An 18,887-nucleotide genomic window follows, 5' to 3' on the forward strand; every position below is an offset into this window, starting at 1 on the left:
GTACTCTACGCTGACGACACTAACTTGATGTGCTCTAACTTGCTCTCTGAAATTAACTCGGCTATGATTGGCTACATGAAGGAAAGGTCTGACCTCTGGTTTTCCGCTAATGGCTTAAAAATTAACAAAGATAAGACTGAACATATTAATTTTAGTTTAAGAAATAACTCTATACATAACTCTGTTAAGCTACTTGGAATCAACCTGGACACTAAGCTTACCTGGAAAAATCACACAGATATTCTTTGTACCCGTTTATCCAGAGTAATTTTTCTGTTAAAAAAACTCAAAACTTGTACTAGCTTCACATTGCTATTAAAAGCGTACTTTGCACTTTTCCACTCACATCTTCTGTATGGAACTCTCCTCTGGGGTAATTCAACTGGTGCTAAGGAGGTTTTTCTATGCCAAAAGAGAGCTTTACGCACAATTTTCAATATAGCCTTTAGTGACTCATGTAAACCTTTTTTTAAAGAACATAATATTCTTACTGTACCTTGTATGTTTATATTTCAAAGTTTAATGTTTGTTAAAGAAAATCTTGAAACACTTAGTCTTAGAAACTCTAGTCATGATTATTCCACCAGATATCGAGACCTTATTGACTTAGAATACGCTAGGCTAACTAAGACCCAGCACACGTACTTTTATGTTGGTGTAAAATTATTTAATAAGCTACCTTTAACGGCCAAAGATGTTCCTTGCACAAAATTTAAAAATGCTTTGCTCAAATGGTTAAGACAAAAAGCTTTTTATATAGTAGACGAAATGCTTTCTTGTAATGTAGACAATTTATTCTTTTAGTTTTTATGCTTTCAAAGTCAAAGTCAAATTCTTTATTGCCATAAACACATTGTATACATGTATGACATCGTCAATATTTAAACAGTGATACTAATAAATGTATTTAATAATTAGTACAATATATAAATGAACTCTTTTAACATCATAGATACTTAATTCAATCAACAATGACTTAAGCTTAATTTTAAATTTATTGTCATCTAAGCATTTAATTTCCCTAGGTAACATATTATAAATTTTAATCCCCATTTCATATGTTGATTTAATGGTTGCTTGGTAATTGCATTGCCTGATTGTAAGCAAGTTTCTTTGTCTAGTATCATGATCATGAATTGAACTATTTGTCGGTAAAACATTTTAAATTTATCCTAACATACAATAATAACTGTAGTTTATACAATGATGTAACAGTCAGAATACATAAATCTTTAAATAAAGGCTTACAGTGAGTCCTACAGCTAGCATTGCACATAATTCTTAAAACTCTCCTTTTGCAAGATTAAAAGTTTTTTTATATTACTATCACAGCCCCAAACAATGATTCCATAAGATAAATGACTTTGTATGTATGCATAATATACTGACAATAATACATCTAGAGTTACATATTGTTTCAGTCTTCTAATCATAAAGGTACCTTTAGAAATCTTATTACAGACATTTACAATATGAGCCTCCCATTTAATATTTGACTGCAACAACACACCCAAAAACTTAACATCATTGACATCAATAGAGTTACTCAAACTAAATTTAATACATTGAGTTTTATCTTTATTTAGACATAAACCATTGCCCGCAGTCCAATCCTCAGCTACAGAGTTAAAATGAGACATTATTTGATTTACTAGATTTATATTTGAACAACTAATTTGTATTGCTAAGTCATCTGCATACATAAAAGATGATACACAAACATTATTAAGGGCAGAGGGCAAGTCATTATATATAAACAATAAACATAGTTGGTCCTAATATTAAACCCTTGTGGCACACCTGTAATTACTTCCAAGTATTGAGAGAAGCAACCATTATAAAACAATGATTGAAACCTATCAGATAAATATGAATGAACAAGTTTAACAGACTTTTTCATCAAATCCATAAAATTTGAGTTTATTTAAAAGTATCACATGATCAATAGTGTCAAAGGCCTTCGACATATCGTAAAAACTACCAACCACAAATTTTCTTGCGTCTACATTAATTGTACACTCCTTCACATAATCGACTAACGCCATACTGGTACCTCTTCCCTGGTCTAAAGCCATACTGACTATTGGAAAAAAAGATTATTATGTTCAAAATACTTAATTACTTGGTTATTTAAAAGAACTTCAAAAACCTTAGATACAACAGGTACTATTTGACACGGGACGATAATTAACATAGTCACCTGTTGAGCCCTTCTTATGCAAGGGAACAACCTTCACTAACTTAAGACATTGTGGGACAATACACCCTTCAATACAGATATTAAACAAGTATGACAAAATTTCAGCAATAAATGGTGATGCCAATTTTAAAACATGAGACGTTTGAGATTGTATACATCTAAACATGAACTATTACTCAAAGATAAAATAGCTTTATGAAACCTGTTCAACACTAACACAGCCAAATGAAAAAGTTGAATTTAAATTATTACCTTTAATGACACTTGTTAATCTTAACTTATCAAGATAGTATGACATATCATGTATTTGCTGAGGCACTTCTTGGACAATAGACTCAACTTTACTTACGAAAAAATTATTAAAACCACTACTAGTTAATTTTCCATCAACCTTATTAACAGAGGAAACATTCATTAGCACCTAAGGTTTCTTTACAATTGACCAGATTGCTTTAGGTTTATCTATAGCATTCTTAACTTTATTACCATAATGAGCGCGCTTGGCTTGCCTTACATTGCATTTATACCTTGATTTCAGAACTCTGTATGAATCCCTAAAACAAACCTGACCAGTATTTTTAAACAATTCATACATAAACAAACATTGCTCTTTCACTAATCTAAGCTGCTCTCATTATACCAGTTTGGGGCTTTTTTAGGCTTATTTTTTAACAACCCTTACTGTATTTAATAGGGGGCAGGCTATATCAACAATTTCTAAAAACTTAGCTAAAAACAACTCAAACTTATCATTAACTGAGCTTAACGTATACAATACCAACCAGTTAACCCTGCTTAGCAGGAACCCAAAATATGCACTAGTGACATTATCAATTGATCTGGATATCTTAAAATTAGGCCTACTTTTAAAATTTTTGTTACCAATTGAGACATCATTTTGACATGGATCCAATTTACCTTTAAAAAACCACGCTATGGTGGTCAGACATTGCCATTGGTTGCACAAAAGCAGAACAAATTCTATCAGGATGCACAGATACAGCTATGTTGTCAATACATGTACCAACAGAATAACCATATAGGCTAGGTCTAGTAATATCATACACAGTATTCCTCAAGTTAAAACTCAAAAACAAGTTGTTTAAAACCCTATTATGCAAGCTGTCACTTAAAATATCTACATTAAAATCATTACATAAAATAATCGAGGCACCAGTTTTATTTTTATCAGATAAAATTATTTAACACATTATGCAAGTTTTCAATAAAAATATCAAAATTTTCATATACAGGAACTCTATAAATTTCTAAACAAATAACATTTAAATTCTCAATATAAACCCGCCGCTACTTTCACACACAGAAGGTACGGAGAGATTTACAAGAAAAGACAATTCTTTTAAACTTCAAATCAGATTTGAGAAAAAAACTGCTGTGCCGCCTCGTTTAGCTGAAGGCCGATGATACGCACTTGCCAATACGAACCCAGGAATGACCAATTCTGCAAGATTGTCTCGATGCTCCCAATGTTCACATATGTCAGACCACATGACAGCCAAATTTGTTAGAGAGAAGACTAATTTCATCTATCTTATGAAGGACACCCTGAACATTCCAGTGAACCACTGTGAAGTCTACATATTGAATTGCAGAGGGATCTGAACTAGGTTCACTTAGGTGGCCCGAAGTGACTGATTGTTGCTGTCCAAAAAAGAATCATTTCTTTTCACAAAAGGCTTAGGCCTATTCCTAGGAGCCCGGTACTTGCCAATAATGCATCCCTCGAACCATAAGTTAGGGTGCATAAGCTCCTCCCCCAAAGCATAAGAATTTGTGACTTGTACTATTTACCATAAGTATGTAGTATGTATTATTTTATTCTTTAATGTTGGTGTTATACTGTGTATATGTATAAACCATCTGATGACATTGTCAATGCAGTTATTGTGGGCCGACAATAAAGATTCTTGATTCTTGATTCTTGAGACTCTGTGTAAGCAGCTCCAAAGGAAAAGTACAGGTGGGAAAGGAGTACACAAACTTGTTTAATATAAATACAGGAGTGAGGCAAGGTGATGGAATATCACCAATTCTATTCAACTTTGCTCTGGAAGAAGCACTAAAAAAGATAAAGGGGATGCCTGAAGGAGTAAAATTGGGAGATAAGTTCAATATCCTGGCATTTGCAGATGATGTAGCCATTCTAGCTGAGAGAAAGAGGGACTTAAACAGACTAGTAGAAGCCTTTTTAGTTGAGGCTGCAAAAGTAGGATTACAAGTAAACGAAGACAAGACGCACTACATGAAAATAAGCAGAAGAATGGAACAGGAAGGAGAAAAGCTAGAAGTGCTCAACCATGATTTCAAGGCTACAAAGGAATTTAAGTATTTAGGAGTGACGATAACACATGACAATAGAGAAGAAGTTGAAGTCCAATGTAGATTAGCAGCAGCAGATAGAACATACTGGAGCCTTGCAAAACTTATCAAAAGCAAACTATTAATGAGGAAAGTTAAATTAAGAATTTACAAAACCATGATCTTGCCAGTTTTGATGTACGGGTCGGAAGTATGGGCACTCACAAAGAAATCCCAAAAAAAGTTAATAACCTTTGAAAACAAAATACTAAGAAGAATTTTTGGACCAGTTCAAGAAGGAGACATATGGCGGATCAGGAAGAACAGAGAATTAAGAGAAATATACCAAGATCCCGATGTGATTGCACTGATCAGGAGTAAAAGAATGAGATGGATGGGCCATGTTGCCCGTAGGGGAGAAGATAAAATGATAAAGAAGGTGTGGCGAGGGGAACCAGAGGGAGTGAGGCCATTGGGCAGACCTAGGTGCGATGGAGAGATCAGGTGGAGAAGGATTTAAGAACGATTGGCGCTACACTGGAAGTGGCTCAAGATAGAGGAAGTTGGAGAGACATTGTTGGCGAAGTCAAAAATCATCTGGGTTTCGAGTGGCCACAGGAGTAAGTAAGAGTAAGGAGTATCTCATTCTTTATTTAATCCTCAGAGTGGAAATCTGGACAGTTTTATCTTGTTAATGAAGCATTTCTAAACATATGTTTATAACTTTTGTCTTCTTTTTAAGTCTACTATCACCTATGTTAAAATCTTTTACTTTCCTCCCGGATCACCCTGTATTAGAAATTAAAGTGGTAACAACCTTCTCCAGGCCAGAAGATTGTACAGAAGATTTATTTAACGTATTGTCCAAAATACAGTAGACAAATCAAGGTTATATTTGTCAAGTTTGGCATATTGTATTGTGAATAAAATTCTATAATTACATATTTTTTTCTTAAATATATCTCTTTAGGACGTACATTTTTCTTTTATAGAGTCTGCATTCTGCTGTACATTAATTTTACAGTTGAAAATTTCTGTTTCCATATTGTTAAACCGTAGGCAAACCAATCATATTTTTTTCATTTCATTGCTTCCATTCAATAACTTTAATAAATGCTTGCAAATGATTTGGTCTGAATATTGTCCTTTGGTGTTTTCTAGGAGCACAATCCCCGCCGTCTTAATCTCTCAGTACTTTGCATGATCACTAACAATCTTACAACAATAAACATGAACAATTCACACATAACATAGTACATTCAATGTTTTTACTGATATTTTGCTATTGTAACACATTAGTAGTCACTCTTACTGAAGGAGTTATAGTACAGAATAAATGTTGTGTGTGACAGTTGGACCCACCGATCTCACGGCAGATGTCACTGCGCTGCGCGAACTTGGGGTTCTTGTTCGACCAGGCGTGGTTCCTCTCTAGCACCCACCAGGGCAAGTACCAACACATCCTCATGGACATCGTGGAGAAACTCTCGACTTACACCATCAGGTACAGGAATAAGGTCCAAACATCTGTCATAAGAAAGGGCAGATACTTTAAAATAAGAAATATATGCGTATTAGCAGGATTTTAGAACAAACTGTAAAAAACATCAATTGATCAGTAATTTCATTAGTCATGTGTGAATTATTGTAACATAAAATTAGATATTAAATTATGTGCTGCCTTAATTTTAGTGTTAGTTCCTAATTAACTAGTAACACATTCACTATTATCAACCGGATACTCTAAATGTTCTACATCTTAAAGCTTAAAACTAACAGTTGTGGAGTTAAGAAGCAATTTTCAATGTATAAACCCACTACCTATATTTTTGTTGAATTAATGCAGGAAATCTCCCCTGAAAAAGAAAACAATCAAGAAACAAATCACCAGCCATGTAGTTGATGTCAAAATGGGGGGGAGGGGTATCAAGTGATTCAATCTGGCTCTAGATCGAGTAGTTTAAGTAGAACTTTAAATAAATCTACCTCAAAAATATTGCATTACCATCTGCACAAAATAAACTGGTTTGAAATTGATTATTCAAATTTATATATTAATGATAAGTTCAAGCTTTTTTTGGTACTTATTGTATGCTATAGATTATTCAATTCCCCTGATATGTAGATGTATAAAAAAAATAAATCATAACTAAAAATAGTCTTATGATGATCTGCTCTCAATGAAATGTGATCTTGATAAGCTTTACTATCTTCTTAACAACTCCAGTGAACCAAATGGAATGATTAGAGAATTCTATAAGTCTAGATGAAACAGACAGATGAAAACAGCACAGGTTAGAGATTCAAAGAGCCAAAATATAATTATAAATCAGTGGAACGTAGAAGATAGTTTTCAAGGTAAATCTGCCGATTTTACTATCAACTAGTAACAAATATAAGAATATGTGAATTCAACAAAATATTAGGAACATGTTTCTTAAAACATTAACACTAGGCCCTTGCTCATTCCTGGGTGATAAATGGTTCATACATTTAAGGGTAAAATATGAAAAGTATCTTCTATCACACTCACAGCGTACTATCAATGAGGCCTATTAACCCTCCGTTACACACGCCGCGGACTCACAGTCCGCAAAAACCAGTATTTATAAATATGTTTAGTTAGTCGCATCTCAGCCCACCCTGTGGTCGTCTACCTTCCCCCCTCTACCCCTCTGAGAGGGAGGCAGTGTTGTTTTGACCTTGGCGGTTAACATTGTGTTCCAGTTGTTTGTCTGTCAGAGCCGTGGACTGCCGCTCCGCGCGCGTGTATTGTCTAACCTGATGTTTGGATTGGGAGTCCGCGCGCGTGTGGTAATTCTCCAGATATTTAAGTTTTTCAGAGTTTTATGTTGATGTTAAATTAGTGTTTTATTGTTATTGAACATGGATGACGCGCAAATTGAGCACGTGCTTGATGAACTCGGAGCATATGATGACAGTGATGTGGACGAAGTGGAGGAAGTGAACACAATACGGATAGTGAGCTGTCTGATAATGAAAACGTAGTGGAGTATGATCCTGTTCCTCCGGGTATTAGAATATTACCCGATTTTCCCCCTGCACAAGAGATGGACATTGCGGAAGATGCAGTTGAAACGTCCCAACATGAACTAGAAAACGACCTAGATGATTTTCCTCTAGCCTTTCGAATATTACCTGATTCGCCTGATGCTCAAGATGTGTTTTGAAAATGTCTCACACTGACCTGCAAGACTTGTGGAAAACAGATGGAACGGGAATAGAGTTTTTCAGGTTAACAATGGGAATAAATAGATTCAGATTTATAATTAGAAATTAGAAATTTGATAACTTTAGAACCAGAAATGAAAGGAAAGCAACTGACAAATTGGCTGCTGTCAGATATTTGGTTGACCATTTCAATAACAGTTGTAAAAAGTATTATAGTCTATCTGATCAGGTGACTATTGATGAAATGCTTGAGGCATTCAGGGGAAGGTGTGGTTTTGACGCAAAAATGTTTTACACGAATAACATTGAAATATATTGTGGAAAACAACGTGATGGACCTTATGCACAAGACAATGATGCATTTAGTATTGTCAAGAGATTAGTGAAGCTCATATCAAATAGTGGACGAAATGTCACATGTGACAATTGGTTCACGTCCATACCTTTGGCACAGGACCTAATGCACAATGAAAGACTAACCCTAGTTGGAACAATGAGAAGCAACAGAAAAGGGATTCCTGAATTTATGAAGCAGTCTAAAGACCGTCCTGTGGGTTCTACTATATTTGCCTATAAAGACAATTTGACTCTGCTTTCATTCAAACCTAAAAAAAAAAAAACCGTGCTAGCTCTCTCTACACTCCATCCTGAAGACTGTGAAGTTCCAAAGATTCCTGATAGTGATGTGCATAAGCCCGAAATCATACTCTTTTACAACACAACAAAGTCAGGTGTTGATAAAGTAGATGAGATGAAGGCAGCATATTCAGTAGCCAGAATTACAAGAAGATGGACATTAGTAATTTTTTTTGCATTACTGAACATTGGAGGAGTAAATGCTTATGTTGTGTATAAAGGGAACATGAATGTACACTTGAAGAGAAACGAATTTTTGAAAGTAATAGCCAAGGGACTATTAGAAGATTTCTTACGAGCAAGAGTGTACCAAGAAAATCTTCCAACATCAATAAGGATGCGCCTGTCTGAGATTTTGGAATGTAAGAGAACGGCCAGCACAACCAAGACCCGTGGTAGAAGGAGCTCGAGGGAGGTGCTTTTTCTGTGACAGGAAAAAGAACAGGCCAACCAAATATATGTGCACTAATTGCAAGAAGTATGTATGTATGGAGCATGTGGCCTCATATGTGTGTGGTGAATGCATTATGCAAGCTCAATCCATTGAACATGGACATAGTTCTGATTCAGAGTGAATTGCTACAAACAAATTTAAACTATTGTTTCGTTACCTCCTTAATTATCTATATATTCCTGTAATAATGTGCCTGATGGTAGGTTATTATGATTTTATTGTAAGTAATTGTCTGTTATATATTTGTGATCTCGTTGTAATCATGTATGCCATTTTGTGTTCTATATTCTCAGTAATATTTTATATTTAGTTGTAAACAAAACCTTTCATAGTCGTAAACTTGTAATAGTTAACATATTTATATGTCCACATATCAATATGAAATATTCTGCATATTTGTTTGTTTGGTTAATTTGAAATAAAAATCAGTTTTGCTAACGACCTGACTTTTAATTCAATTCCTTGTAAAAAAAAATAAATTAGAATATTTTTTGTAACTCTGTGTACATTTTTCACATAATACAAATATAAATACAATGAATATTTAACAGATTCCTGTGAAAAGTTGTTTATAAATAAAAAAACCAATACTGCGGACTGGCAGTCCGCGCGCGTGTGCCCGCGTTACTCACGGCCGCGCGTGTACCGGAGGGTTAAGCACATCATCCTGCCAAGTGCAACGGGGCCTCAGCTGAGAACGGGTTCTCAGTTCTCTCTGAAATTAAATTTATGGTCCTGCCCTCTATTGAAAAACTATGAACAAGCAAGAGCAGAGGAAACAAGTCAACCATAAAACCTAGGGATTTTGTTTCAATTGATATTTCCTTAGACAGTACTCAAATACAGAAAATAATCAAAGCCTTAACAAAAAGAAGGTTAAGAAAACCGGAGAAATAAATGTCTATTTCTGTACAGCATCTTCAATTCAGACACACTCCTTTTACATGTCATGTTCACTTAACCAGAAGTCCTGTTAGGATTAAGTACAAGAAAGATTCCCTCAGATCATCTCTCTGTAACACAAAACCAAATATATTACTGGAAATAATTGCTAATATTTCATACAGCCATTTACTGTGTATTTTTGTTTCAACATTATATAATTGTTACAGGCCTAATATACATCACACAGTTACAGTAGACGGGATCTTGGAGGCGTGGCAAGACCTACACGAAGTTGTTGTAGGTAAAGTTGTCTACGCCAATTAGTCTAATTGACGACTATTACACCAACATATATATTCTGTGCTGATACTCACATGATATTGTTAATCTTTAATAAGTTATTGTTGCCTTGTACTATGTTCAACATTCCGACAATGTATGTTGTACTGAGTAAGACTGTTTGTTGTATATAGGCTAGTGATTGTTGAGCGAGTCACAGTGACTGTTAGCAGGATAAAAATGAAAGTTACTTTGCCTTCATATTTAGCCTACTAATTTTACACCAATTATATTGAATTAGCATTGGTGTCTATTATATGTACCTGAAATATGTTGTCATATTAGTTGAATGTTACATAATATATTTTATGTAAAGCCAATGTTGCATCTAGTAAAACGTGCAATATATTTTGTGGTATCTTTCTTTTGTAAGCAGTTTAGATTTTAATATTGTAATTGCATTTCATCGTTTATTTTAAATAATTAATTAATTGTTTAACTTATTTTTTTGTGCCTTGAAATTTCTGTGACCACCCAGTCATGAAAGTTACAATACACTTATTAATATTAACTTGTTAGTGGTTATCTAATAAATTAATTTTATACAGAACCATAAAAGCATACTTTATAAATTTTACTTACATCATGTAATTTAAATTATACATAAACATCATAAATCATAGAGAAAGTACACTTTTTAATCATTTATAATTTTAGGCATTATATGGCATTAATATAATCATTTTAGTCATTGAAGGTATTATATTTATGACTAATATCCTACACAAATAACAACTTTATTCAATATACATCAAGGAATATGTTATTATTTATGAATTTTCAAAGATTCTCAAGTTAATTTATATGTATAATGTAATCAGATAATTTGTTCGCCCTTTAAAGTAAAGAGTGAACATTTTATTTTTTTTATTTTATGAAGTTGTAGCCTAGAAATATTTACCAAATTAGTTAAAGGTTTGATTTGTGTGTGTTTTTTTTTTTGAGCATGGGAAATATAAAGCAGGTCATATTGGTTTAAAAACGTTACAAAAGTTTAATTTTTCTGTTAAAGTTAAACATAATTCCAAACAATGGAACAGGGAAATTTATCTCCATAGAGGTTGTAGCATATCAAAAACTCTTGTCCGGCCTCCACTCAATTCAACTTGTGTTGGTCTGTCATGTGTTTTGGACCCACCTAGCAGAGAGTTTCCAATATCCAAGGGTGTTTGTTATGGTTTCATGTAGAAGAGATGTGGAGATTTGTGAAAATATCACAGAAAGTTCATCCGCAGTAAAACTACGATCGTTACAGAGCACATTTTCAAATTCTCAATAACTTCAAGCTGGAGGATCTTCCACTCCTGATCATCAGGCGCAGACATATGACCTTTTTTAAACTTACAACCACCTGAACAAACTCGTACGATTCATAACTTTATTACCATATGCAGTTTTTACCTCATTATAAACCTCAAGCGGAGTTTTTATTTTCCAAACAAGATCACGACAAGATGACGGCATGTATTTTGCACTTAGTAGGAGATAAAATTGATATTTTTCAAGAAACTATCTCGCATCAAAAGTTCTCAACGTACTGATCTCAAACTGGTCTCATTGCGAAGGGCAGGAATCAGGCTGCACAGAAGCATAGCGAACATCGTCATCGAGAAAACAAATCTCTCCAGGCATGAGACCCTCAGTATACTTACTTTCTAGTTATGTCTCATAATACTTTATTACTCAAGTTACTAGGTTTGGTATCCTGTCTTCAGATCTTTGATACCTTGTCGAAACTCAATATCTTCGGTGTTACACTTCATCTAGGTTAAAAATTCAAATGTGCCAATTAAACACTACTACGAAATTAAACATATTTTACCAACAATAAAATTAAATCCAACAAATAAAAATTGTTTATATCTTACTACAAAGTTTTTTTAAGACTGCTTAGTTACCTTTTTCTATCGTAAATTTGTAGTTATTTAAGTTAATTTGAAAATTCAGTATTGCGAACAATGTCTATTCCATTGTAGCTTCGATTATGTTGAAGGTGGGTTGGATTTCTCTTATTAACATATGTAGCTTAAATGATTTAGAGTACCTAATTTCAGTTTGTTTACAAAGAAATTTGCTTGTATTTTCATATTGTTATTGTAGACCTTGAGTTTGCTGCTGAGTTTTTTTCTTTCTTTTAATTAACAAGCTCATTATCACTCCCACCAAAGTTCAATTTTTTTTCTTTTTAGGTTGGTATATTTTTCTCAAGCTGTATATTGTTGTATACTGTATTTACATGTATTTGAATGAGAAAAATACACATGTTTATTATTTTTATTATTATTATTATTATTAGCAGAATTCCACTGTGAAAGTAGATCTCTCAATCAATTTCTTTCCTTACCTCACACTCATTCAATTTAAGATAGGTGAAAGGAATGTTTGGTTTATAAGAAAAACCAGATTGCTTAATCAAAATATTTATAATAAAATTATTTGTTGTATTATTTATGTGATTAATTTTTCTGTGTTGATTTATGTGCATATTTTAATACATAATAAATATATTTCTTCTGAATATGTAGTTGACTTATCCCCATAGATTACTTTGAAATTATTTTAATAATGTTAAAGAATACTTTTTAATATAAAATTCTATTTTAATCATGACTTCAATTTTTTATTCTTTTCATGATTCATAATAATTATAGGAAGAAGTACTGTGATGGTAAGTATCGATTATGATCTTATAGACAAATTAAAGGTCGGGACCACATACTCGCACCGCACCCCAGTCTGTGTGGAATCCAAGAGCAAAAATCCAAATGTTTATGCTAGAGCATATTTCTTTTGGATTTCAAAGTGGTAGATACTTAAAAAATAATCAGCAAGTTAAAAAGTAGTGACAGAAATATTACTATGGCTCTGGAGGAAGAATATGAAGGAAGACGAAAATTGTGAACTGTCTGTTAGAATACTGAAGTGGGTTGCCACCACTTGCAAAACGAGGACAATGGAAGGAGAGTTTTACACATTGATGCCTCATCTCATTGATAAAGACCCGTGAACATAACAACACCTTTCTGTATTCCTCACTTCTTCAATAAGCTTTTCTATATTTATGATTGATACGATCTTAGACTGTACTGTGCCCATCAAAAATTCAAATTTAAACAACTGGTAACAGAGCAGGCATGGTGCACCCACAACGGTCTGGTGTCGTTGCAGACCTGTATGGACTTGCAGGTTTGAAATGCCATGTGGTAGTTCTTTCACTGTATGACGGCTAACTCTCATCTGATTCACGTGTTGAGAGTGGACCACTCATTTTTGTGTGCCCAACCTGATGTTTAATCACATAACATCCAAAGTTTAATCTACATCGAAACTGTCGATTTGTATTTTACTGACCAAAGACCTTATAAATTATACAAAAATAAAAATCTTATGAGTTGTTTTTAACATTTAGTAGTCTTTGATTTTCTTTTATCCTGTTTCCAGTTACCAGTCTGTGGGTTTCCCAGATATGATTTTTTGTTAACCTCTGTGTAGCAGAGATTTTTTGTTTAAAACAAATCATTTTGTTCTTTGTTCAGAAGTTTTTCATTCAAAATGAAGTTTTATCATACACTGTTGATTATAATATTTCAGAATGGGTGATCTTTGTATATTAATTAATACTTGTAACATTCTAATGGAATCTAAAGTGACTGTCTTTCTTTTGTTTCTTTTTTTTATGTTTGAAGGTAAAAACTCACTTATCCACTGAGCTATATCAGGTAACATTAACACGTTCACTACGACATGTACCCCATCGGGTACACACGATCTTTCACAAATGCTGTTGTGTACCCGATCGGAATAGAAATGGGAGAATGAAGGGGCTGACTGATTATTTTTACATCAGTATTATATAACCAGAGCTGATTAATCATATCTTTGTCTATTGTGGCTATTTTATTGCTAAACCATAAACATTTTACTAAATTATAATGCTATAAGTTATTATGATATACTCAGTTCATAGGTACCTCAATGAAAAGTAATTGCTCAGTTACAAATTACGTAAGATTATTTATTGACTCATATTAAGTATAGGATTTTGATAATAAACACAGAAGTTTAATATTGTTAATGTACTTACAAGCTAATTTTGAAAATACATACAAGAAACACACATTCACTTGTACAAATTAGACAGCTAGTTTTAACATTTTCGAAGTAACTCCGGTACATTACTCCAAAGACCAGCTTTACAAGTTCTGTGTGACATTTTTTATTGAAAAACACACCACCATGCATAACTGCTAACCGACTTGAAGAGAGCATTCAACCACAAGTATTAAATACCAGAAGCACTATACAATCCACTTCTCACCAGAAGAAATGTAAGTCCACGCTTAAAGACCCATGGTAAGTAGTGATAGCAGTCCTATGTCAAAAGTTATTTTAAATTTTTTTCAAAATTCCACTGTGAAAGTAGATCTCTCAATCAATTTCTTTCCTTACCTCACACTCATTCAATTTAAGATAGGTGAAAGGAATGTTTTGGTTTATAAGAAAAACCAGATTGCTTAATCAAAATATTTATAATAAAATTATTTGTTGTATTATTTATGTGATTAATTTTTTCTGTGTTGATTTATGTGCATATTTTAATACATAATAAATATATTTCTTCTGAATATGTAGTTGACTTTATCCCCATAGATTACTTTGAAATTATTTTAATAATGTTAAAGAATACTTTTTAATATAAAATTCTATTTTAATCATGACTTCAATTTTTTATTCTTTTCATGATTCATAATAATTATAGGAAGAAGTACTGTCATGGTAAGTATCGATTATGATCTTATAGACAAATTAAAGGTCGGGACACATACTCGCACCGCACCCCAGTCTGTGTGGAATCCAAGAGCAAAAAATCCAAATGTTTATGCTAGAGCATATTTCTTTTGGATTTCAAAGTGGTAGATACTTAAAAAAATAATCAGCAAGTTAAAAAGTAGTGACAGAAATATTACTATGGCTCTGGAGGAAGAATATGAAGGAAGACGAAAATTGTGAACTGTCTGTTAGAATACTGAAGTGGGTTGCCACCACTTGCAAAAACGAGGACAATGGAAGGAGAGTTTTACACATTGATGCCTCATCTCATTGATAAAGACCCGTGAACATAACAACACCTTTCTGTATTCCTCACTTCTTCAATAAGCTTTTCTATATTTATGATTGATACGATCTTAGACTGTACTGTTGGCCCATCAAAATTCAAATTTAAACAACTGGTAACAGAGCAGGCATGGTGCACCCACAACGGTCTGGTGTCGGTGCAGACCTGTATGGACTTGCAGGTTGAATGCCATGTGGTAGTTCTTTCACTGTATGACGGCTGACTCTCATCTGATTCACGTGTTGAGAGTGGACCACTCATTTTTGTGTGCCCAACCTGATGTTAATCACATAACATCCAAAGTGTAATCTACATCGAAACTGTCGATTTGTATTTTACTGACCAAAGACCTTATAAATTATACAAAAATAAAAATCTTATGAGTTGTTTTTAACATTTAGTAGTCTTTGATTTTCTTTTATCCTGTTTCCAGTTACCAGTCTGTGGGTTTCCCAGATATGATTTTGTTAACCTCTGTGTAGCAGAGATTTTTGTTTAAAACAAATCATTTTGTTCTTTGTTCAGAAGTTTTTCATTCAAAATGAAGTTTTATCATACACTGTTGATTATAATATTTCAGAATGGGTGATCTTTGTATATCAATTAATACTTGTAACATTCTAATGGAATCTAAAGTGACTGTCTTTCTTTTTGTTTCTTTTTTTTAAGTTTGAAGGTAAAAACTCACTTATCCACTGAGCTATATCAGGTAACATTAACACGTTCACTACGACATGTACCCCATCGGGTACACACGATCTTTCACAAATGCTGTTGTGTACCCGATCGGAATAGAAATGGGAGAATGAAGGGGCTGACTGATTATTTTTACATCAGTATTATATAACCAGAGCTGATAAATCATATCTTTGTCTATTGTGGCTATTTTATTGCTAAACCATAAACATTTACCTAAATTATAATGCTATAAGTTATTATGATATACTCAGTTCATAGGTACCTCAATGAAAAGTAATTGCTCAGTTACAAATTACGTAAGATTATTTATTGACTCATATTAAGTATAGGATTTTGATAATAAACACAGAAGTTTAATATTGTTAATGTACTTACAAGCTAATTTTGAAAATACATACAAGAAACACACATTCACTTGTACAAATTAGACAGCTAGTTTTAACATTTTCGAAGTAACTCCGGTACATTACTCCAAAGACCAGCTTTACAAGTTCTGTGTGACATTTTTTATTGAAAACACACCACCATGCATAACTGCTAACCGACTTGAAGAGAGCATTCAACCACAAGTATTAAATACCAGAAGCATTATACAATCCACTTCTCACCAGAAGAAATGTAAGTCCACGCTTAAAGACCCATGGTAAGTAGTGATAGCAGTCCTATGTCAAAAGTTATTTTAAATTTTTTTCAATAATATATTGTGGTAAAGTCATGTATATCTATGATTTTTATAGTTGATTTTCAAATATTTTTTATTATACAAACAGTAATAAGTGAATAGATAAGCGAAACTGATATTTGAAATGTGCAATGCTGTTGAAACCTATTTTAATTTTCACCTCTGTCTAGAATTAAATCTTTTCAGATTGATTTATTTGAAAGAATTTACATAAATATATAAACAAATTTAAAAAAAGAACAAACTACTTGATATTTGTGAGCAAATACTTGTCAATTTTATTTATGGCCTTAATAAAAAAGCTAAAAATGTTGCACTTAAAAACAAAGCTGTTATATAATTCAAAAATTAAATGTATTCTAAGAAGATTATGTCAGTACACAACATTAGTAGATATGATATTCACTTTTTCTGTAACTTAATAATGCTAAATAAGTTTCTATACTCTAAATAAATAAACTAAGGAATAAGGAAATAATCATATCCCAACTGTGACTGGTTTAGTGTTCAGTCTGTGTTGCTAAGAAGTTGATAAGTATAACTTCTGTTGGAAAACAAAGATAATAAATTATCAAGTTTTACTGCATAAGTTATGGGTCCCTTCAGTTACATATATAACACAGACTGATTTGTACAACATAATTGTGCCAGATATTCCCCAACTAAACTTTATGTTATAGAAAGTGTTAATGGTAAATATCATTAATGTGTTGTAAATATATCATCAACAAAATGCTTCCAAAGATAGCCTTGTAAATTATAGGGAGAAAATACTTAGGTCTAAATAAATGCTACTTATCAACATAGCAGGCACTTGGCAATAAAGCTTATCATTCTTATCATCAATGTCACAATATACAAATTGTTATCATGACCATTCTCATCTAGAGAGTAATTACCAATAATCTGAGATAAGATAAGGGCAGTGAGGGCTGTAGTAGCGGTGTTAGTGTCCACCAAACATGACAAAGTGTTGTCATGTGGTACAAGGCAAAGAGAAAACACAGTGGCTATATTCTAGCAGTGTTATTCTTGTCACTGTGTTCACACATTGCACATTTAGTCTCGGAGACAACGGAGAGCTGGGTGGTGGCTGAAGCTTCGACCGATGTCTCCTACGCTTCCATCAACTATGGTCTCTACAAAGGGACATTACTTCTGTCAGATGGCACTGTGGCAGAAGACAAGACCATTTTAACCAGTATGTTCATTAAAAAGATAAGTAATTTAGTTAACAGACTGCTCAGTTTTCCAAAATTATAAAGATTTCAGATATAGAATTCCACACTTTTTTACATTTACTTGATACACAAGGGTTAAGAGTTTTATGCATAAACTCTACTTTCAACAACACTTTTAGGATATTACATTCTTGCATCAATAATGGTATATTTTTGGGAAACCATTATTTATATTAACTTTTAACTTATTCATAACATCACAATTCATTATATCATATAAATCTAAAATATGAAACACTTTAGCTTTTTAGAAATATGTTTCATTTGTCACAATTTTCTTAAAATTTATTACCATAATTACAGTTGAGTTCTGTGACCTATAACAAATTGCTTTAGAATAGATGTATATGTGTGTTTATCTTTATTTAAATACATTAACCAAAACTAAACTTATTAGCTAGAGTATTATAATCTAAATTTTAGATGTGTCAAATAATGATTAACACACTTAGTTTAATCACATTCCTATTATTTTTTGTATAAAACAAAACACTGGTAGTTTTTAATATGTTAACTGTCAGATTATGTTCATTGAAATAATTAGAAGTTTTCCAATTCCAAAAATGCCAGGATTTCAATTGTATTCAAGTTTTTTCTAGCCATAATCAAAATAATGTCATCAACATATAAACATGCTTTAACTACCTATTTCAAGTATTGCTGTATTATTTATATGTAGATCCATAATGTAGCATGCAAAAAACTTCACTTTTATTAGTTTGTAAAGCTTTATTAAATTTATAACTTCTACGTCTGCATTTGTAAAAGCAGTAAGAAATGCCTCGGATAAAATAGAAGTCATCCTTTCATTAGCATGGACAAAGAGATGGATGTGGTAAAAATAAAACTAAATTGAGATATACAAACATGTAAGGACAACTAACTAGCTTACCAAAAAACATTTTAAGTAAACATTTTCTTGCAATGTTTCATACTATAGTAAGACTCTCAAACTTTTATTATATTGTGCAATATAGTCATAGAAAATTATATAAGTAAATCAGTATTTATTTAGATTTCCTCTAAACAATGAATAAATGAGATTGCTTTCTTATCTCAAGTATCTAATGGGAGAATATTTTTAATTTAAGGGCTGCTAACATAATTAGTACCTTTCCTTCAAT

General features: G+C 32.7%; 1 protein-coding gene across 4 annotated transcripts in view; it reads left to right on the plus strand.

Moving 5' to 3' along the window:
* Window positions 1-18,887, plus strand: part of LOC124357100 (quinone oxidoreductase-like protein 1) — a 63,230-nt gene that overhangs the window by 26,866 nt on the left and 17,477 nt on the right. For 3 of the 4 annotated variants that reach the window (XM_046808542.1, XM_046808543.1, XM_046808545.1), the window contains exons 8-10: window positions 5,872-6,023; window positions 9,914-9,987; window positions 17,586-17,723. In XM_046808542.1, coding sequence (XP_046664498.1) covers window positions 5,872-6,023; window positions 9,914-9,987; window positions 17,586-17,723 — 364 coding nt within the window. The remainder of the gene's footprint in view (window positions 1-5,871; window positions 6,024-9,913; window positions 9,988-17,585; window positions 17,724-18,887) is intronic. The other variant, XM_046808544.1, reaches the window with a different exon arrangement.

The sequence above is a fragment of the Homalodisca vitripennis genome, chromosome 3 (assembly GCF_021130785.1).
Source record: "Homalodisca vitripennis isolate AUS2020 chromosome 3, UT_GWSS_2.1, whole genome shotgun sequence".
Classification (NCBI taxonomy): domain Eukaryota; kingdom Metazoa; phylum Arthropoda; class Insecta; order Hemiptera; family Cicadellidae; genus Homalodisca; species Homalodisca vitripennis.